Consider the following 23,690-nt stretch of genomic DNA (forward strand, 5'->3'; position numbering starts at 1 on the left):
ACACACACAAGAGAATTCTACAGGAGGCTCCTCAATAGTGAGCATGGGTTGGTGTGTGAGGGAACTTTAAATACTGAAGGGAAAGAGATGTGGTTGGATAATTGGTCCGGGAGTGAGAATTTGAGGAATCTGGTGCATGTGGGAATGTGATGGGGTCAATTAGGAATGAGATTGTGAAACAGTGGATTTGGGAATGCAATGGCGTTTGTGAGGGAGAATGTGGGGCGTGACAATGTACAGATTCTGTCAAAAGTCCTCCCTGGGCTAACTTTCACCAAGTTACCCACTATTTCAATTGATGAACCAGTGACTCACTTTTCTTTCTGGCCTCCTGTGTAATGAGGCTACAGGTACAGTACATAATAACTACTGCACACAGGTGGATGCTGCACGTCCCTGGTGGAGTATATTCCATTCCTATATTTTGTATGGGAATATAGGAAGTATATTCATTCCTATATTTGTTTACTTACGATGATTTTTAGCAATGCCCTGGACTTTCTCGTGTGGCTCTTTGCTTTGCTGATGTGCCATGTGATCACTGGAAAATCTCCAAAGGTAAGATGCATTCTCTTCTTGCAATAATGTGTCTTTTTCAGTCAAAAGTGTTCACACACCCTCGACTTTAAGTGAGTGATGTGTGCTTGGCACTTGTTAAAATATTCCATTAGGTTTCTATTAGTTATCCTTTATGATTCCAGCATTTCTTTTCAATGTCTCCCACATACTAGTTCTCTGTGGTGTCTCCCACGTACTGTAGTAAATCACAGGGGAGACCTTGGCGGAAGAATGCAACAGCTCTCACACAGCACACATTAGCAGCAGCAAGAGACAATTCCAATCCCAGCCCTCTGCTTGAGCTACTCTTTTCACTATTTACTCTAAAGTCCCCTTGAAGTCCATCAGTTTGTGCAGCTTGTGGATAATACACAGATGTTCTTAGAAACTGAATTTTGAGCATCTGGGCAACCTCTTGAATTAGGCAGGATGTGACCTGATCAGTCACAATCTCACCAGAAATGCTTCATTTGCTGTATTCAAAGAGGAATGTCTTTGGAGTAAGATAAAATTTCCTGGAATAAGGAACAAGAATATACCCTTTCCCTGTTGGAGTATTCCCACCCAGTCCAATGGTACCTTGGTGAAGGGTTCCTCTACGAGCGGTAGAGGCTGTAAGGCAACCTGAAAGGCTTCAGGGAAGCCCTTTAACAACCCAGCCACATGAGGCCATTTTGTTGAGTGTACTTTCTATTTTCCAAGTGAAGCAAAGATCTGGCTGAGACCACTGTTTTAATTAGATGCTGTAGTTCTGACAGCAACCAAAATGACTGTCATAATGTATTCATGTAATTCATTACAGTAATTGCATTTTAATAATGTTCCAGATGTAGCCTAAAGCTGCAAATACCATAGGACACATAAATCCCCCCATTTTGCCTGTTGGAGTTCAGAGAATAGATAATGAAATCTCAAATGCAGAACAGCTGCAATCCATGATAAGGAAAAGAATGAAAACAGCACTGTGGTTTAAGGTCAAGTGTGGGGAGTGAAACCTTCTGCTTGCATAAAATTAACTTGGTGAAAATTGTGCTTTTCCCACAATTGCTTAAAAATGTGCATTAATTTAAAATTCAAGAAATGATAAAAGTGTCATTTTTTGTAAACTTGCGAGGTTTATGTTGATGGTTTGTGAAGGACAATCAAACCTACAAAGAAGACAAAACTTCAGGGGCTAACATTGACCACAAAATAATGTTGTAGTCATCTTCAATACAAAACTTCTGTAGTTTCCACATGCAAAGATGTACTGCATGCTTTGGATATGGATATATTCTATCTCTCTGGTCTGTACTCAAAACATATACAGTACAGATGGCCCTAATTTGTATTTCAAAACAATACTTTAGGGAGACACAGTATTACCTGGCTTAGGAGAACAACAACCTGTCTGTAAGAACATTTCAAATGTATCTAAGAAATGAAGGATGGAGGGTGTCTTGTAAATATGAAGGAAAACCTACAGTAGCAGAGTTTCTGAAAATGAAAAACGTTTACCTTTTGAGGCTGTCAAAGCGTGGAATGGACCACAAGGCAATGCTTATTTCTCCACGGTGCCCATAGAGAGGTAAAGATTTAGGGCTGATAGGTGTTATTATAAAGGTGTTACAGATTATGTTTTTTGTGAACCAGGTGTTGCGTCTTGCTACAGTACTTTAATCACTGGGCAATGATTGCCTAGCACAGAGTAAGCATCATCAAGCATCAGCCCGACAGGGTAATCTATCTCTCGTGAAATTAAGCACCAATTACAAAACACAAATATGTCAGAAACATGATATTTATATATTGGTAGATGTAAGGGGGTGAGATTAAGCTTTGATTTCCTCCCAAATTTCCATTTTAAAACTCCATGGATTACAAAAACCAAAATGGAGTCCAATGAACCATGCAGGAAAAAAATGCATACTGTACATTGAATATTCAGAAAGTAATTTCTTTCTCCAACCCTATAAAATGCATGACTTTCTGTTTACAGAACTGTATATACCACATCTCTAAACAGAGAATTTGTTATTGTGCCTCTGTTAAAATCTTGTATTCTTACTTATGGTATTCTCTTACGAGACGACACAATAATCTGCCAGAAAGTGGGTGGACCCTGTGTTGGTCTTATCAATCACCTTCTGGTTCATGGAAGACAATCATCCTCAGCCACAAGAACACCCAATGGGCGAACAAACAAATAAATAAAATGGCCCTTGACAGGATGTGTATATACCCACACATTCTGCATATCCCTAATTACCGCAGACCTTATAATGAAATCCCTAAAATTGATTATCTAACCAAAAAATAGATTTAACATCAAATACATTGACCAAAACAGTTATAATTAAAATGTGTACACTTTAGGCTAAGAGGGCTTCCTGTAAAACTGACAACAAAAGCCTTTTTGCCACAGTAACATAGTACATACTGTACTTATATATTTAATGGATCGGTTTATTCATTAATTAGAAAACCACATGCTATTTTGACAACAACCTAAAGTAAATATTATAGTACATTCATCAGATAATTCATTGGAGAAGATTGTTTTTCCCTGCTAATTGGTAATAGTTCTCAAATGACACCCCAATGCAGCGCCTTACAGATGTGTAAAAATGTCAATAATGGTTGAAATTTCCTTTCTTTTTGCTTGGCCTGATTGTGTTGGCTGTCAGAAAAAGGTAATGAGAGGAAGCTGCAGAAACACTGAACCTAGTCAGACAAGGCTTGGGCTGGTCCAGACTCACATCTATAGAACTTGTTAAACAAGAAGCATATCCTATTGAGCGATCTTAGGAAGTTATTTATAGAAGAAAAATAGCACCGACTGCCTGGGGACACAATAACCAGCATATATTTTCCTAAGAAGCAGTAATAAATGATGGAACCTTCAGCAAAACTCAAACTACAAAGAAAGATTGTATTGTTTTGTATTCAGCTCAAGTTTTAATTTACAGCAAAGCCCCAAAGCACTGGCATGCATAATGGGCTTCAGTGTTTGTTTCTGAAGCACAAGGGATTTTACTCTATAGTTTAAGGAAACAGTATTTTTTTTCAACGTTTTAGTTGAAAAAGGTAATAATAGATACACATTGATGTACATGCATACAGTGAGAATGCAGCTGTATCTGAAAAAGAATTACAGATGTATACCCATTATATGGCAATTTGTGTTGAACTGTCAATATAAAGACATATTTTGTATTTTGCATTTATAAACAGTACATATATTTTTGAATTTAAAAATGAAAAAAAATGCAGTATGTATTTGTAGCTTTCTGTGTAGTAAGCGTAATTTGTCAAAAGAGTTTGTGAAAGTAAGTAATAAAGTAAAATAATATTATTTGCACATACTGTAGGCTTGGATTAATCTGAAAATTTAGCATACCCCGCCACCACAATTTTTGAAATCCCTGGGTTATTAACCTTACCACAGAAGCACAAATGTAAACAACATTAGTTATTTTAACTTTTATTTTATTATTTTATTATTATTTTGTTATTTAAACTTGACAGGTTAGATTTATTTTGGAAAACAAAAGATCTCTTTAGGTTGTACTTCAAGCAATGGCAAGCAACTACTACAACTACTACTACTACAACTACTACTACTACTACTACTACTACTACTACTACTACTACTAAAAGGGAACAGATATAAATTTCACCTCACAGAGTAATCAGTCGTATGACATAAAGCAACAAAAAGTTCAGTAACGTTGAATTGATCGACCCTTTCACCAGCCAAGCAAAGCTGGTGTTGGCTTTAAGCAGCAATTGAATAAAGCTGATCATTTAACTGTGGAATACCCTTAAGGGAAATCCCTTTTTAGAACTTCTCTCTCAAATGTTTGAGATAGTGTCCAATCACATATGTAGTTTGTTTTTGTAAAGACTCTGCTTTGGAGAATTGGTTCTGTTCTGGAGGGTGGCCAAAAGTAACCACCGCAAGGATAAAGAACTGGAAATTGTAAGCACTTGAGTCCATGTTAACTGAGCCCAAGGCTAACAATATTAATTCAAAAAATCCTAAAAGAAAAGAAATCAATAAACATGTCGACACAGTGGGCTCAATTCTTCAGCCTTTCAAACTGGTGACATGCGTTGTTTAATCTATTTTCAAAAGGCCATCCTTGGCAGGTTGAGCCTCTGTAGATTAGCACTAATGGAGAATCCACAGGTGTAATTGACATCTGCCTGATGGGAGCCTAATTGCCAGAAAATCCACAGAAAGTGGGTTCTTGTTTCCTTCATCCATCAGGGAGATTTCTGTTTCAGAAACAATATGCAATAGGATTTGAAGAAGATTCTTCAGTAAAAGTAAAGTAAAAATAAAACAGTAACAGTAAAAAAAGTATACAATATCACATTACAAAGCTCAGTAGAAAACATAGTGTGGGACACTATGACAAAGCAAAGTGAATGCATTTTGTAAGTATAGTAAAACCATGGGAAAACTGCAAGAGTGAAGACAAAGAACACAATATATTTTATCTGCCTCTTGACTACTCTAGTGCTGAACCATTTAAAAACACCATAAAATATTGTGAAAGCCTACAGTGTTTTAAAGGAAGAACACACAGCCAAACCGATCAAGCTCAAAGTGCCTGCTGTTCACTTCAACTGCGTTCTCTTCTCTGCCAGGAAGCATTCATGATGGATGGCGGCACTGTTTGCCAGTCAGAGGAGTACGTGGTTAGTACAACAATTCCAGGACAACTGCTACGGCAGTGGTTCCAAATTCTGGTCCCGGTGCCCCACACACCTGCTGGTTTTCATTCCATCCCACCTGTATTAGATAATTGGAGCCTTATTTGATCTAAGAAGTTGTGTCAGTTAAATATTTGCTCCTAATCCCAAATCTTGGATTAGGAAATTTGGATAACATGTTGGAACTCCAACATGTTTAAGAGCTGCGAACAAACAGTTCATATTAACTGTATTATTAAGCCAAGGATTTGATTGGGTAACTGAGGGGTCAGATGGAACAAAAACTAGCAGGTGTGTGAGTCACCAGGACCAGGATTGGGAAGCACTGGCTTGCAGTAACAGGCTGAGCTGCAGGTAGTTTATTTCTAGCCATGCACCAGTGTATCCCTATTCTCCAAGGGTGATGTTCTAGTTAGGACTGACAATAGCACCTGTGGAACCCACTTATACTCCATTGTGGTGTCCTTCGTGGTTTGCGTCCAAGACTCTACATGATGCGTCTGTCTGGTGTGCAGAATACAACAGCGGACCTCTTGTGTGTAGGACATGCAGTATGGCAAAGCATCCTTGTCACGTGGCAGTCATTATTTTGGTGGATGAGGATGGCCCTGGGGAGCTACTGCATGCCTCTTCTCTGCTCATGCTCACTTCTTTCCCTTGCTGGTGCTCATAAGGAAGATAGAAATAAAAGGATCACGAGCATGGCAAGATAATACTGGCTGTGGCAGCTGGAGTTTTTACTGATGGTCCACCTCCTGTCCAGCAGGCACACATGGAAACTAAATGGACATGTATTTAAATCTGAAAATGGGAATCACTTCTATACCCAAAGGGTTGTGAGATTATGGAATGTGCCCAGCCCATTTTGGTGAAGCTAATACTTTGGTCTCTTAAAAAAAGTTGATGATATTCTTGGATCAATTAGCTACTAACTACCAAACAGGCTAGATGTGTTTGTAACCTTTCTATGTTTTTAGATGATCATTTCTTACAGACACAATTATGTTCTCTGTATGTAGGATTCATTCCAATCTGAACACATACATTTTTTAAAATTTTCCCCTCCTTTAGAAAGATAAATGTTGTTATGCATCTCATTTCATGCTTTTGCTGACAGCTTTGAAATGTACAGTATATATTTTTTTTTTTCACCAAAACAATAATTTCATATCTTATTTCACAGATAGCTAAAAATAAATATTTGCTGGGATTTGAGTAGGATTTTAGAATCTTTACTACATTACAACTTTAATCCTAGTGTGTCGATACTGCACCTTTATTGTTTGTTTCTGTATTGACTAGGAGTTTCTAAATTTGTATTTTTTTCAATGAAATACTTAATCGAGTAATACTAAAAATGTAATCATGACAGCATCAATGAAAGCAATTAAAGTAAAATGAACTACAAAAAACAATAAAGAGTCTGCAATTAATTAAGGAAATATATGTCTGTTTAGTATGATTTAATGGGAAAGGTTCCAGCTCATAGGTCTAAGCAATTTCTTTGTGTTAAAATGAAAGTAACATAATAAAATGTAGTCTACAGGCATTAAGTTGTTCTAGACAGATTATGAAGATGATATACAGTAGATATATATGAGAGAATAAAATCTGGCTTTAGATGTACCTTAAAGATGACAGACATTTTTAATATCTTTCAATTTCATATTCAAGTCATTGTATCATTGTTTATGTTATCTCTCCTACAGAAAATATAGATATGTATGTTATTTATCTTGATAATTGATAATGCATTACTTACAAGCTAAGGATAAAATGATGTAGAAGAATTATATCGTGAAAATGTTACCTAAGAGACCAAAAGAAGGCATTAATTAAGTGTTCTTCCGTAGGAAATGCAGTGTTCTTCTTGACTGTGATCTTTGTAAAGAAAGACAAAATTAACTAAATGTATTTTGTCTTGGGACTTTGTAATGGAAGTTACCTTCTATTTCACAACTATTCCTGGAGACTGAGTCTTTAAGCAAGGCCTTTTGGTTTAACTGAACTAGTATGATGAATTCTTTTTGCATTATTTTTATATGTGTATTCATGTTCCTAACTGTGGTCTTGTTACATGTTGTGTGCACACAAAGCAAAAATAATATGAGACTTCCTATTTTGCAGTTTATATGGATTCAGGGCAAATTATTTTTTCTTTCAAACAGTTCATACTACAGTACATAACTTTCCAAACCACTTTTGATGGGATTCTAAGCTGAGGATGCTGATCTCACATATTTCTTTTCTGTAGGGACCCTTAACTACAGACAAATAATAACTTGATTCTACCCCCTAGTACACTTATGACATGCAAATACAAATGATGGAAGGTACCCATGAGATAGTGTGAGTGTTTCTGACTCCTGAAATAATATATGTTTCAGGCAAATACTGCATTTTATATGCAAAATGTTTCATCAGCTGCCGGTGGGATATTCAGTAACAAGTTATCTGGAGTACTTTTTAAAAGGTCATCAGAGGACCATACTTATTAATATGATTAAAGTCAACATATTCACAGTATAGTTATTTCCCTCATTTCATGGGGTCACTGCAACATGCCAGATGTATTGGTAACTCTGTGAAAAATGAAAGCATCAGTATTTCAGACTTTTTTTTATATAGTAGCTCACCCTGTCAAGGAAGGTTCATAACAGATGCAGCTTTTATAACACATGATAAAATAGTGAAATGGAATGATTAAGAAAGAAAAAGGGGAAACAAGCAATTTCAATTAAAACTGAGTGGCATTAAATTTACATTAATTATGTAATTGCATTTTTCATTTTTTACAGCATAATTAGAAATAGAAGGTGTTAGGGGACAAGTTTAGATCTGACCAATAACACATGTTAATGTCTCTTTGGGACTACAGTATTCACATTTCAATGTGACCAATCTCATATTTATCATCAGAAAAACACATTAGTATACTGTATATGCTGTAATTGGCTCCAGAATTACAAGGATTTTGACTTACTCATTTATTCACAGTTTTCTGAAGTTCTTGTAAGATCCATTTTTGCAATGGTGGCTTAGCAAATAGAAAAAAAAGAACACAAGTTCTTGGCAAATAAATAAATCAGGAAGTAAGAATTCTTTAGACACAAATAATGGAGAAGACTTTGCAAAGAGAATTCTATGAATAACCCTGTGTACAGAGAATCATCGGAAAAATTGGAGAAACACTGTTACAAAAAATGGTGTGATATTGAAATTTTTAAAACTAAAAACTAAATAAAAATTAAACTCTCATTTGTCACAATTGCCAATGTTGGTGTTCTGCGGGGCAAGGTGCAGTAGCACTGACACAGAACTCGGTTACACCTCTGCTTACCTGTCACTCAGGTTGCCAGGGATGCAAATATGACAGGAGACCTGGACCACCTGGAGACTATTTACAATCACTCCTGCTGCAGGTGGTTCAGGATATTTAAACTCTGAACTGACAAAGCTTGCAGCTCGATCATAGAGTTTGAGCCTTTCTCCATCTCTAGCCTCCAAGTTCTCTAGCTAGTGTTTTATTGGATTCTCGACCTGGATAGTCTTGACCTAGCTCCCAGATCATCCCTGTCCCTTTTTGCTCCTTTATGTTTACTCAGCTCAGGTTCTGCTTTGTATTGGTCCTGACTCTCTGTGTTCATTAAAAATCCCAGGATATTTCTTCAAAAGAGTATGGGTGTTAACCCAGAGTCCTGGTCAAATTTCCAAATGCCTTTTACCAATCATGGCCTCCTAATAATAATACCCATCTTTGAATTCGTTTTATCACTCTGTTCTCTCCCGCACTGATAGCTAATGTGTGGTGAGCATCCTGGTGCACTATGGCTGTGGCTGTATCATTCAGGTGGATGCTGCACATTGGTGATGGTGGAGGGGTGTCCCCATTACCTGTAAAGCACTTTGAGTGGAGTGTCAAGAAAAGCGCTATATACTGTAAGTGTAAGGAATTATTATTATTATTGGATTATTACGTCTAAGAATATGATTTGTGTGTCCGTGTTTTTTTTTTCCGCGCCATGTATTCATGTAACCCCCCCCCCCCATTGGTCCATCATTACACCATTGTTTCCATATTACGTCATCATCAATCAGCTTTTCCACCAATCAGAACTCAACGTCTTCAGTATTTAACTTGGAGGTTTTCAGAATAAAGGAGCTTTTCGCTTTCAATCAGCTTCGGCTTCGTTTTCGTTCGTTTCGCTTCATGTGTGTGTGTCCGTATAGCTTCGGCTTTGGTTTGTGTTCGTCTTCTCCTTGTACTATCGTTTGTTTGTATTATCAATTATTTCGCAATTACCTTGCCCAAATGTGTTATCAACCTCTGTGCTCCTTTGTACCCTATTCCTTGTGTCTACTCTCGTTTTCCCTTATTTGTATTTCTAGTTCACTTGTGTATTTGTGTGAGTTTTTCTGTAAGGGTTATTTTAGGTTGTCGGGTACATTGTGCACATGTAGTTGATCTTTGTATTAGAAACACTAGTTTAGGATGGGTGAGTGTCTTTTGTCTTGTATGGTTTTGGTTAGTCAGGGAAGGTTAGCCAGAGTGTTTCGGGTTTTGTTTTGGTAATTAGGTCAGCTTCCCCTCACTTTATTAGCCAGCTCCATTTTTTTTTCTTTCATTTGCCACTGCTCAAGTTCCTTTTTATTGTTATTGTGTCCTGTTTATGTACCAGTCACTTATTCACTTTTAAAAATAAATCACTTTTGCACCAAACTTGTCACGCTTCCTAAGTCCCTCACCAGAAACCCACCTGCATCCAAATCCATCCTAAATGTTACATGCCTTTACCCCTAGACACTTGGTATACAGTAGTATGCAATTACTTATAAATATAAGGTACAAGAAACCTACTAGAAAGATCAAGGTAGGCTGATAGTTTAAGTGTAATCATTGTATCTATAATGTTTGTCACCATTCCCTATCTTTTTTTTTTTAATGTGTTCTTTGCATATGCAAGCTGATGAGCACAAAGATCTCATGAGACGGTTTTTTAAAAAGTTGCATTTAATTATTATTTACCCATCGGGTGGGAGTTTTTGTTAATGAAAGTTTAAAACTACAGTTATTTTAATTGTATTGAAAACAAACATTTTTTTTTCTTGGGGCTATGGAACTATCATTTCAGTATTAGTTAATGCCTGATACTAAATTCCTGTGGCAAATAGAAATTTCTTGTTTCAGTGTGTACCCACAGGAAAGACAGTACACATCACGCCATTAAAAAAAATAATAATTAGAAAATGGAACAAATACTAGGTTTATTCCATGCTGAAAAGAGAAGAAGGAAAACACAATGTTTCAGCTGTGAAGCCTTCTTCGGGTGTGCTCACCAAAGTAAGGGATATTCTTAACAGTGCCATTTTTTAAATATATGAATGAATGCCTCTGGGATTCTGTGTTGATTTTCACAATCAAATATTGTTTTGAAATGAGTGCATAGACAGCACACAGTGTATCTTTGCATATAGACAGCATAGTGATAGTGCCTTTGACTATTTTCAATGCAGCAATCATGCACCATTTCTCAGAGAACAATGGATGACTAATTGTCACACAGCAGACTGGAAGTAGGGAAGAAAACACTGCCAGCATTTAATAATGTCTTCTGTCTATGTTTTATCTTGATGCAAACTTCAACAAAATTTGAAGGCAAGTCCAAAACATCACTCACAATTTTTAATTCCATTAGTAATAGATCTGTATCATGAATTGAAGTCTACATTTAATATAATCATCCAACATATTTGCCCCAACATGAATTTTATCTAAATATTTTTAAATTTAATTTATTCATTTTAATTGATGTTACAATTGCTTCGTGACTCTCTTATTTTAGTGTAATCTGCAAACGTATCGGGGTCCAGATCATTGATAAAAATTAGGAAGAGCAATGATCACTGTGGTAATCACCTCATTAAATCTCCATAGCCAGAGCATTCATCCATTTTCTATACTCTTTATTTTCTATCATTAACCAGTTGTTAGATCAGGCATACACATTTTCCTGAATACCTAAAACTGTAAATAGAGAAATAATCTTTTATGACTTCATCAAATGCCTTCTAAAAATCTAACTATAACATATTGAATGCTCTTCATGTTCCCAGTATTTTTGTTGCCTGTTAAAATAATGCTATTTAATTTAGATCTACTTTTTCTGACTGTCCTTTAGGATTTATTTCCATATTGGTGACCCTTTAGTTAAGTTCTGATCATTATTTCCATGTCAATGTATGTCACAGAAGTCAGACTAATTTATCTAGAATTAGTTGGTTAGGGGTTCCTACACTTTTAACAAATGGGCACTCTTAATTAACACAATTTGTACTGTGAAATTGTACAAATGGAAAATAATGTTCAAATTATAAGTAGTGCAACAGGATTCTGAACAAAGTATGTAATGTGCTTTCTGTTACATGCTTAACCTTGATGTGTCATACTGTATATTTTATCGCTAAGATTAATAATCCTTTTCCTGCAATCATGCTTTGAAAAAGACCTTTTGTCTGGCTGCTATCATGTTCTTACAGTTTTATTTTTGGATGGGCTTGATAAATCAAGTTCTTTTAGTTGTGTCACAGACTTACAATAGGTTTTTTCAACTAAAGACAGTTTTGTTCCTGTGTCCAGCATCTTTAAAATAAATTACATCTAGTTACATCTATTGACAAATGTCGGTTTAGCCATCAGTGATCACATATCCCTATGTACTGAGATGAGATGGCTGTAAATATATTCGTTACTGAATTAAAAAGTTTTTTTTTTTACTGGATGAAAAAGCCCTTTTTAAATGTGTGAATTCTCAGACAAGGAGTTTCTAGTGTTGCTGATTTAGCATACCTGCAGGTTGCAAAAAACTTTCGCACTTGTACAGTATCTTTTAAACATTGAACTATTGTACTCACAGCAATAAAACATATAATTGAAAGGAATGTAAGACTCCACTAGACTGAACAGAATAATTTCCAGTTGGTAGTGGTACAGCATTATGTATTTTTTATATGAAGCAGATAAAAAAATCAGCTGTGTCTATAACATCACTAGTTGTATGTAACACTGCTCAGGGGCCTCAGGGTGAGTTCGAGAAAATACAGATCACCTCCTTCTAAAATCTAGGCACTGTAAGACTGTGCCAAGACAGAGCAACTAGTCTTGTGATGTGGCATTGTTATCTGATCCCTAAGAAGGTGTGCTGCATACACTCAGAGCCCATGAGCAACCAGGAACAAATCGCGACAGTGAGAGCTGTACTCGGTACACACGTACTGTATATACTGTAGGATACAGTATATAATAAATTGACATAATTCTGTAAATACTTACTAAAAAGGAATAATCTAATATTTTAAGTAGACGTAAAGTACAAAAAATCTTTCCTTTCCTTCATTTGGAGTGGCATATTACCAAAACACGTTCTTCAAGTATTATTAAAAAAAGCAATAACGATGTGTTGATTTTCTGTGTGAGCTGATGAAGAAATGGGGGGCAGAGCTCAGTCTCCTGACATTTTTAATATATGCATTACAGGGTGCTCATAAAGTTAGAAGTTAGAAGGCCTTATTAAACAAAAAAAAAGTGCTGTGGAGCCATGCCTTTTTTTTACAAATTCGAACTCAAATTCACTGAGCTCATGACAGAGCTCTCTGAATAGGCCAACTGACTGTATAAACACAGTGTACTCACAAATGACATAAACAGTTTTCAATTATATTGCATTGAAAAACCAATTGTGATACAAAAATACTGTATATTTCAACAGATGAAGTGGCAATTCAGGTTCAGCAGTGATTTCAGTGTTAAAGCACTATTGGTATGATCCAAGACATATTATGTTTGGAAATAGCCTCTTGTTCAAGTCGTGTTCAGTTCTGTAGATGGGTAATCTGCCTGATAAAGTTGAGGGAAGGAATAAATACAGTACCTGATTAAAGCCTTTTTGCAGGCAAGCAAGAGAGCTATAACATGTAAATGGCTTAAAAGAGATGCCCCAACCAAAGGAAACTGGATTGTTATTGTTTCAGAGATTTATTAGATGGAAAAACTCACCTGTTGATTGAGACTCCAGAAGGGGCTGTTTGAGAGTTTTTGGAAGAGATGGATTGTTTTTGCTATCTAATGATAATATTGAATTTATTCTTCTGAATTGTATGTTCTTTTTCCTCTCCCCTCCTTTCTCTCTATCACTGCACCTCCTTGTTGAACTGAAAGAGAATTAACAGTCAATTAACAGACTTTGTACTCATTAAAAATGTATAATAATAATTAAATTTTGTATTAAGTATTATGAGTCAAGTTTTGTGTGATTTATTAACAAGAAAACTAATAAAATACAAGTAAAGAAATTTGGTAGTGTTACTACTTAATATGAATCATGTAATACCATATTACTGTTCTTGGCTGTAGCTGTCACATTATAGTGGACAAACTTACTAAATGCAAAGTGATGGAAATTTCATAGGTAATACAGAACATAACAGCAAGAGATTTAAAATTTTCAAGCATTAATGAGAGATTCACCTTAATACTGAAATAAAATCCTCATCCCAAGACTTGAGTGTTTCTTACAGTCATATGTCATTCAGATGAAAACTATTAGCTTTTGCTGTCAATGCCATCTGTAAGTCACAAGCTTTTAATCACATGTAAGTCCTGAAAAGGTCTGTAGGAAAGATCTTTATGAGCTTAAGAAGGGAGCTAGTGTCAAACTCACTTTCACAGGTAATATTCTAGCTCTGCGCATTTCATGCTATCTCTTTTAAAAACGAATGAAAAATGTGTTATTACTAGTTTCCCCATATACTTGTTTTACACTAAGTTGTGTTTGTTGTATCACAATTATAAATGTGCATTATTGAACTGTTAATTTGGCTAATAAATACTAAAGGAAAACATTTAGAAAAGAGGGATTGAAAGCAATTTTTTCCCATGCAAGCATTTTAAATATAGACTTACTGTAGGTATATATTTTTTATTTTAAAACTCTTTAGTGCAAAGTACATCAAAACTTTGGAATGAAAAAAAGCTGTAAAATGGAATAAATCTACAGTTTTCCAGTTTTAGTGTATACTGGTACAGTATATAAATATAAATATAAAACTCACGTCATTTGCCAAACCGCTTTATACCATACAGTATCGCAGGAAGCCGGAGCCTACCCAGCAAGCACCGGGCACAAGGGAGGGTACACCCTGGATGGGGCACCAGTCCATCGCAGGGCAAGTGCAAGCTAATCATACATGGGGACAATTTGGAGGCCACGGTAAAGGCCGAGGGGGAAAATTTGGCCTGGACATCGGGATAACTCCCTACTCTTATCCTGAAATGCCCGGGGATCTTTAATGACCACTGAGAGTGGTCCTTGGACTTCGGTTTCATGTCTCATCCGAAAGACGGATAAATATAAATATAAATGGTTTGGATGTTGGATGTATTGGATGTTGGTATATTAAAACTACTGTACATTCATACTATCATCAGGTACTTTCAAATATCCTACTGCAAAGCTGACACTTTAAATAACTTAAAAGCATGAGCAAGGCTGCAAATGAGAGGAAATGGTTTACTTCATCTAGCTTGTGAACCTCTGTATATTTTCTTTAATATACTGAACATAAGATAAGTTAGTGAATGATTAATGATTCAGCATTCTTGTCCCTTTTGTTAATGGGAGCTGCTGTAGAAATTTCACAGTAAAGTGGTATTACCTGATTTGCATGCATGTTGGAAGGGTATTGTTAGTATTCAAATGTATTGAATTGCAACTGCTGTTTCCTTAAGTACGACTGGTAGAAAACCAAAATTTCCTGGAGATTTATCTTATATGTCATTGTCCTCTATTATTTTCTATCATTTTATAAGGTGCTTTCTTTCTCTTTATTACTTATTATCCAACTACAAATACAAACTGTTTTGTAATCTTTGATTTACTTACTCTTAGGATGAATCTCTTCTGTGCTTCAAGCAGAATATCTATAAAATGTGTTTCCATTCTGTAAATATGAGTATGCATTCAAATGGCTATTTCTTTTAAAATATTTTTCTCCACAGGAAGGGTTATTCCAAATTCAGTCTATGCAGTATATAATTTGCTGTGAAGATGTACAGTAAGTTGAAGATCACATCCTTTTTTACCCAATTAGAAATGTCATAAAAGTATAATGGTAGTAAAATACTGTACTGTAGTAACTAGATATTTCACCGCTAACATATTGTAACTATCTGATTTCTTCAATGATGATTTTAGACAGAGCAAAAATCAGATGAGTCAATTATTCTGTTTACTTTAGCTCCCCTTTAACTTGCCTATCTTTTCTCTTCCAACTGACATTAGAGAGAATTGCTCTATTTAAATGTAATTGCAGGTTTACAGCATGATTCATTACCATAGATGAGTAAGACTGTAATGCCTGCTTTAGTAATGCAACTAAGAACATGAAAAAGAAAATACATTTTTTTAAATGTAGATTGGACGCAAAACACTTCTTATAAATACATTTATTAGACCATTAGAGTAGAAAAGTGAAGGACACAGTCTGGCTATGGTTTACAGAAGCCAGTCAAGGATGTACAGTACTGTAGATTGCCAAGACAATGAACTGTATCGTACATCTTGCCTGGTACAGGAGATTAACTGACCTTTTCAATTCTCTCAAATTAGGGAACATGGATGCAGTTAAGTTCAATTCAATTGGATGTGCAGAAGCAAGATGTCCTAGAAGCGAGAGAGCCATGAAAGAAGGTTTAAAAGACACAAGTGTACCACCAGGTCACCAAAATGACACTGCTTAATACCAGTGCCTCACAGTTATTCCTGATTAAACTATGCTAGGTGCAAAGGGAAGTTTACAAGTTTATTTAAATATTAAACCCCTTAAGTATTGGGCGGTCAATGTGTTTCTCTTGACAAAAAAATACAAAAGGAAAAGCTCTGCTTGCCAAATAATGAGTTTAGCATTTAACTACAAACTTCACCTTCAATCCATCTCTGCTTAGACAGGTGCCAAATTTCAAAATTGGAACAGATTCAATTGGTTGAGTTAACTGGGTTGTAGTGATAAGCAAATGGTATAGTCACCTGTTTGTTGATTTGATTGAATGTGCACAAGGGAATTATTATTAGGGTAGACACCATGAGCTGTTATGTCTCACATTTCTGTTGGAAAAATGTGAAAGACTTTAAAAAAGTATGGTATTGTCTCTGAGTGTTGCTAGTGTTCAGTTAGAGACATATGTTTTTCTTCTCTGTCGAGGGTCATTGGTTTTATTTGTGACTTAATGTAAAATGTGACTTAATAAAGCCAGGACTTCCTTATCCACTGTTATTTTGTGTGTCAGAGCGGTGTGCCCAGATCCCCACAACCAGATGAAAAGCTCATGCAGATCTTCTGCAATATTAAATCTAAACAAATTATTGGCTTTTATTTGCATTTTCTTTTCCTTATTATACTACTTTGCAGGTGATTCTTCTTCTTCTTTCTGTCCAAACATATAGGTTGTGATGGACAGGTAAGTAAAATAATTGAAAATATAATTATCCTTACTAGAAGTTAATCCTTTTAATAAAAGTAAGGAATACAGGATTGGATTGTTCTCTGTTATGAGATATCTTACTGAGATCCTGATAAAATCAAATTCCAAATATATATATATCTATTTAGGAAACTGTCAATCACTACATTTTGGCACACAACGTAACAAAAACAGGGATCTTAAGAGAGTAGAAAAGCAGTGTACAGTAACTGAGTTACCTTGAAGGAAGGAGATAACAGAACTCAAAAATACATTTCTCAAAAAATGGCATTCTATTGGATAAATAGTAAGAAAAGCTGATGCGATGCATCATTGAACATCTACACAGATGAAAGTGTCAGAGGCAGAAAAAGTAATTTGACCTTTGCCCCCATTGAAATGGCACAGTGAAAAATACTTCGTACACTATAATAAAGTGATGGGGGATGACTGAATGGGAAAACACGTGGTGATATATTATCAATAAATCAAAGTTTATTTATCAAATACACAACAATACAGCGTGCAGCAGTAATTGCTGGCAATGAAATGTCTTTTCTACAAGCTCACCGGAGGGGGGGGGGATAAAAATCACAAAATTAAAGTTACAAAATAAGGTTGCATACAGTAGTAATAGTGCAATAGAAATTGAATAAGATAAACTCAGACAAAACTCAATATAAATAGAGTTGCTGTGTGTCCAGGGTGTATGCAATACATTATGTCCAAGTAGTGCAGTATGCCGTATACAATGAAAACTGTGTGTCCGTGTAGCCATTACAGTGATTTACTGAATGAACTGCAGCTTGGCTATTTAGCAGTCTTATTGCCTGGAGGTATAAGCTGTTCCATAATCTTTGGCTGAATGCTTTGATACCATTTACTGGACAGTAGGAGAGAAAACAGTTTATGACTGTGATGACTGGGGTGCTTGAGAATGGACCTGGCCTTCCAAAGACATCTAGTTGAGTAGATATCCTGGATGTTTGGTACAGTAGCTCACACCTGGTCATGAGCTGCGCTGACTTTACCACTCTCTGCAGTACTTTGCGATCCCGTGCGGAGCTGTCCCCATACCAGGCAGTGATGGGACTAGTCAGGATGCTCTCAATAGTGCACTTGTAGAACCTGGCCTGGACATGTGACGGCATGCCCAACTTCTTAAGCCTGCGGAGAAAGAATAGGCGCTGTCGTGCTGTTTTGACCACTGTGTTGGTGTGGTGGGTCCAGGTAAAGTCCTCCGTGATGTTAACTCCCAGGAACTTAAAACTGCTGACCCTCTCCACTGCAGTCCCATTGATATAAATGGGTATGTGATCTCCTCCCTGGTGTTTCCTATAATCCATTATCATCTCCTTAGTCTTACTGATGTTCAGAGAGAGGTTGTTCTCCTGGCACCATGCTGCCAGGGTTTCAACCTCCTCCCTGTACGCAGACTCTTCACCATCTGTGATCAGGCCGATGACTGTTATATCATCCGCAAACTTAATGATGGAGTTTGAGTTATGTCTGGCGACACAATCATGGGTTAATAAGGAGTAGGGGAGAAGGCACACAGCCTTGGGGGGCTCCAGTGTTTAGGGTCAGGGTAGAGGATATGTTGGTGTCCACACTCACCACCTGTGGACGGTCCATCAAGAAGTCCAGGATCCAATTACAGAGGGAGGTGTTCAGTCCCAGGTCCTGGAGCTTGATGACAAGCTATGAGGGCACTATGGTATTGAATGCTGAGCTGTAATCAACAAATGGCATTCTCATACTGTATATGTTCCTTTCTTATTCAACTGTGAGAGGGCAGTATGGAGGGCAGTGTGAATAGTATCCTCTGTTGACCTGTTCTGGCGATACGCAAATTGCAGTGGTTCTAGGGTGTCAGGCAGTGACCAACTGCTCAAATCACTTCATGATAACTGATGTGAGTGCAACAGGGCGGTAGTCATTCAAGCAACTTACTCTGGGCTTCTTAGGAACAGGGACAGTGGTGGTTTTCTTAAAGCAGGAAGGAACTATAGACTGAGCTAGAGAAAGATTGAATATGGCCGAGAAGACATCTGCCAGCTGGTCTGCACACGCCTTCAGAACAGGGCCAGGGATAGCATCAGGGCCAGGAGCCTTGTGTGGATTGGTCTTTTTAAAAACTTTACACACATCCGCTCTGGGTATGATCAGTGGGTGTTCGCCCTGGATTCAGTGGGTGTTTGCCCTGGATTTTACTAAAGTCATGTGAAAGAATGTGTAGAAAATAGTGCAAATTGACACAAAGCTAGGATAAGCTTTGCATACTGTATATAGTGTAAGAATAAATGTGCATCATCTTCATTTCAATATATTTATACATTTCAGTTCTTGAGACAGAAAGAGATCAATGAAGCAGAGATTATGTCTCATTGAACTTATTGTGGTAGAATATCATGATCAGTGAAAACATGTTTAAAACTCGAAAGGATCACATAGTTTGGTAACATAAGGTGAAAATATTCAGCATGTTAACCCTTTTCACAATTATAATCCTGTGCAGACCCATGTAATGTATAGTACAGTACATCACACTAGGAAAAGAAACAGAAGTTCACATTTAAATAAGACTTCTTTAAAATGTTGTACTGTGGGTGTGACAGAATTATCTAGACAAACTCTAATCAACTGCATTGATCATTATAAAATTATTTAATTACAAAAATAGGATAATGTGTACAGTACTGTAGCACTTTCATACTGTCTACAGCTCTCAGAAACATCTAGCAGTTGCTGTTGCTTCAGAGAACAGCTGCTTTGGTCTTATTGTTCTGCTAAATACAGACTGGAAAAATGTTGTCTTAGAAAGACATAACATGGAATTAAGGAGAAGTCATCTATAAATAAATGTTTTAGACAGATAAGTAGAGGATACAGACTATACCAATTGAGAAATGCAAAAGTTTTACTCATGCAAAGCTTTACCAAAACATACCCATAAAAATAAACTCATCCCCTTTACTTTGCTTTTTCAAAAAGTTAAATGTAATAAACAAATAAGTGGCTTCAAGTTTTCAATTCTTATTTTGTAATGGAAAACAGTTCATTTTTCAGATTATTGTCATGTTGTGGGAAAAATGACACAACATGAAGTGGAAATTGGTCTAAAATTTAATTTAAGAACCAACCAGTCTGAAATTGTACAGTGGAAATAAGAGTAATAATACTGAGAACATGCTATTTTGAGTCTGTGGAATTCTTAAAATTTACCACAGTGTTTTCCAAGATTTTACTGCTAAACCATTAATGCAAAATGTAATAAGTACATATTTATTTTGGAAAACATAACTTTATAGTATTCCAAATTCATTGTAGAACATTGTGAGTGGATGTGAGTGGATGTTTTAAGGTTCATCCACAAGGCCACAATTTAAGCAGGAGCCTACTAGGTCTTGAGATACTTTAATGTTTGTTTCTTACAGTTTGATGTCCACTCTAGTCTATTAAAACGATATTTTTATTAATAAACTCACAACACCATATTATGTATACAAAGCACCTACAGTATGCAGAGATAAGTAAATTTTACTTTATTTGGTAACACTTTATTCACACTTTACTTTAGGTTTTAGTTAAATACTAGCACTTAACAGATGATAGGCAATCGTTGTATAAAATCTGACTAGGTACTTATTATCTGTTGTCTAATATATACCTTACACTTTAACAAAAAAGATTGTACTGTACATGTATTAGACATTTGCTAACACCCATCAAAGTGTTTCAGTAATGAGAGACTAATTCATGGCTTACAGGTTACTCCTGAAACAAAGCATTACTTTCTGTTTTTAATGCTGCATTCTGTTGGCATTTGTATTATTATTATCTACTCTTATGTGTGAAAGGTGTAAATTATAAAGCTAGGAGAAAGTCTTTAAGAAAGTAAATGAGGACACTGTGCACACTAAACTGCCAGTGGTGCCAACCATAAAGGCATGATCAATTTGGAATTTAGCTAAAGTTAATACTGTCATGGCATCTGCCACATGGCCTGGAATAAATTGACCCAAATATCAGACTAAACGTTTTAATTTAATAATGTCCTGCGGTGTTTTCATTATCACACAATGCTGACACCAAGCTACAGTAGGTTTCCTGCTAGTTCCTGTCCCCGGGCTTTCAGGTATGTCTGCTGTAATTCAGCTAGCACGCTTTACAGAATAACAGATTCCTTTAAAAATATATTATTAAAACAGCAATCTGTTATGACTTTTTAGTCTATTGAATTAGAATGTGTTGTAAATTTGTTCTTGCAATGCTTGCACATGCTTCACACAAAACGTATGTACGGTTATTATTGTGAATGTAATATGTACCGTATACAGTATATCGACAGAAGGAGAATTTATGCATGGCTTTGTTTCTTACGAGAAATATGTTGGATTATTTGTGCTAGTGAGGATTTGATCAGTCCTAGCGTACACAAGCCCTTGTAAATGTGCTAAACACTGCGTCTGGCACAAGAAGTACTGTAATTAATTCCACAGGTCTGCGCTAGTGGGAGGCTCCCGACTCGAGAACCAGCACTTCCTTATTTATAGTGCAAGATTGACATCAGCGGAAGAGAACACCCTTTAAATACCGACATTTACCTTTCTAATCCTGTTAACTGTTTGCCCGCAATAAGCAATCGTTGCAATGCAGTTGGAAAATAGAATTATGTAGCGGGAATAGCCATTTGGTGAGGGTGGGTTCGTCGCAAAGACTGGAAGGTCCTTTTTGAGAAACAAACTGTGCTTCTACTTCCTGGTTATTCTGTTCAGCAACAAGGTAAAGCATACAAGTTACAGGAAGCTGTTGCAGAAAGGGGTTAAACTACACACTTCGCAGGTATTTAGTACGCCAGGCTTTTAGTTACCTTGTATTGACGACTATTATAGAACATTTTGATAAAAATATTAGCGTGATGCGTCCACAAGCGCTTCAATCTGTTGCTAACCACTAAGTACAATATGGGGGAGATTTACTACACCAGGTAATGTAAAGGATCCACATTAGCGTCAGGCGAATGCACACGTATAGTATATTTTGTTTTTATAAAATATCTTAAACACATGTGACACTGTCATGTTTTCCATCTTTAATATGAACGTTTTTCATGTTTTTCTTTTAGTAACAGTGTCCTTCGAGGAACCATATAGTGCAAAACTATGAAGTAAAGAAGTCTGTGAACCTCAACAGTTGTGTAGCCTGAAGCAAAAATAGTTAGAGTAAAAACAATTCATTTAAGAAGATACCCCCTAATAAATTGGCCGGAGAATGCCCGCTGGTAAGCTACCTTTGCGAATTGATTTATGTTGGTTATTGGGAAACATAATCGTGGGGTTACGATATCTTGAACATTGTTGTTCATTGGCAGGTAAAATACAGTGATCTCCCGCTGTGATACTTTGATATTTGTGTAAATGACTTTGCTTAAAAAGGGTTATTCTTTATCTGAGAGGCATGAGGATTTTATTCTTTATTAAGTTAAATTTAAGCTTTGAAATTTTACTAATAAAGGCAGAAGGGATAGGTTAGTCCTTGATTATGATTGTCATGAAGTGACTTTAATATCTGTAGGGCTGAGAACTTACATCTGCAAGGCCTTGCAGTACAATAAGTCACTTAAGGGAGTGTATTTTGTGAGGTTCATCCCTTTATCTCCTCTGTGGTTTTGATGGGTTATGCAGATCAAAGTGGTCAAAATAGGTAAATTGTAGATAAATAATTCTCATTTTAAAATTGTGTTATACCAGTAATACCATAATGCATGAAGCTGTGTGTGTGCATAGCTCAATGACTGCTAAATTTACATAGTGCTGAGTGATACAGTTAAAACTGGGTTATTTTTGATGAAATTGACGCATCCCTGTGTAGAGTTATTCATTCCCAGTGAGGATAAGAAAGTAATATGATTAAGTGGTGACTTAGATTTCTAAAGGTGGTGATGTACTGACATCCATAGAGCTTGCTCCTGGACCATAGCTTTCAGTAACAGAGTTGCTCAATACTGTGTGCATCTTAAAAATGTACAACACAAAACAATAAAGGCATTTCATTACAGTGCTTCTTAATATACTCCAGTAAGGCAAAGGGATCAGTTCTAGTTCTTATAAGGTTATTTTCACAGCTTTCACTTGGAAAGTAGGTTATGTACCTGTCTTAATGTTGAAAAGAGGCCATATTGTAACCTAATTCTGGTCTCATTTGTTGTTTCCAAAGTAGCAATGAAAAGTTTTTTTTTTCCCTTAATTGTGTGATGGTCTTAAATATTAAAGCACATGACTTCATATGCTTGTGCTTAAGGAAAATACATTTTTGTGTTTGATTCTGTTAGTATATGACTCATAGCTTAGCAACGAACAGGCTATGAGAGGACAGTACAAGAATAAACCAAAGCTAGTAATCCATTTTAAAATAAACTTAACAAGGCATTATTTCTGTATCTTGCTTTGTTTCTCTGGTTCTCGGGTTATTGGTTGTGATTTTTGAAGGTCCTAAAGTTTTAGGACTGATCAGTCATTTTTTAATTTATTTAATAATGCGGTTTACCCTATTCCCATACTAAACCTCTCTTTATGATGGCTTTACTTTTATTTGAGTACAGTATACGTTATTACATTTTGGGGAAAAAAATGAGAATGTCTGTTGAACGCAAAACAAATGTACATTCAGTCCACCAGAAATAGCATTTGCTACTTTGTAAAAGTAGTAGAATGTACAGTATATAACCATTTTGTAAGCTGTAGAATAGTAATGTCTGACACTCCGGTACCACCAAATAGCATCCTCTCTCGCAGTTGCCTTTATGCAGTTATTGTGATTTATGACCACTTTTGGTTTTAGTTCATAGCCTTACAAAGCAGTATGGAATCACTACACAAGACACCTAAAATTGGTAGTGTAGAGAAGACATCTT

General features: G+C 36.2%; 1 protein-coding gene and 1 long non-coding RNA gene across 4 annotated transcripts in view; both read left to right on the plus strand.

Annotated features, from left to right (window-relative positions):
* The first annotated feature begins 232 nt into the window (after nt 1–232).
* LOC148657521 (uncharacterized) lies at nt 233–14,482 on the plus strand. The gene is made up of 3 exons (XR_015941097.1): nt 233–350; nt 486–558; nt 14,399–14,482. It is a non-coding gene; the product is annotated as an uncharacterized LOC148657521 (long non-coding RNA).
* A 6,821-nt stretch (nt 14,483–21,303) lies between these two features.
* The window catches only part of efr3a (EFR3 homolog A (S. cerevisiae)), a 137,372-nt gene continuing 134,985 nt past the window's right edge, over nt 21,304–23,690 (plus strand). Inside the window, exons 1-2 of one of the 3 annotated variants that reach the window (XM_088643925.1) lie at nt 21,304–21,619; nt 21,903–22,058. In XM_088643925.1, the coding sequence (XP_088500051.1) occupies nt 22,049–22,058 (10 nt within the window). In that variant the 5' untranslated portion in view covers nt 21,304–21,619; nt 21,903–22,048. The other 2 variants (XM_088643924.1, XM_088643926.1) reach the window with 2 other exon arrangements.

The sequence above is a fragment of the Lepisosteus platostomus genome, chromosome 8 (genome assembly GCF_059453375.1).
Source record: "Lepisosteus platostomus isolate fLepPlt1 chromosome 8, fLepPlt1.hap1, whole genome shotgun sequence".
In the NCBI taxonomy this organism is placed as follows: Eukaryota; Metazoa; Chordata; class Actinopteri; order Semionotiformes; family Lepisosteidae; genus Lepisosteus; species Lepisosteus platostomus.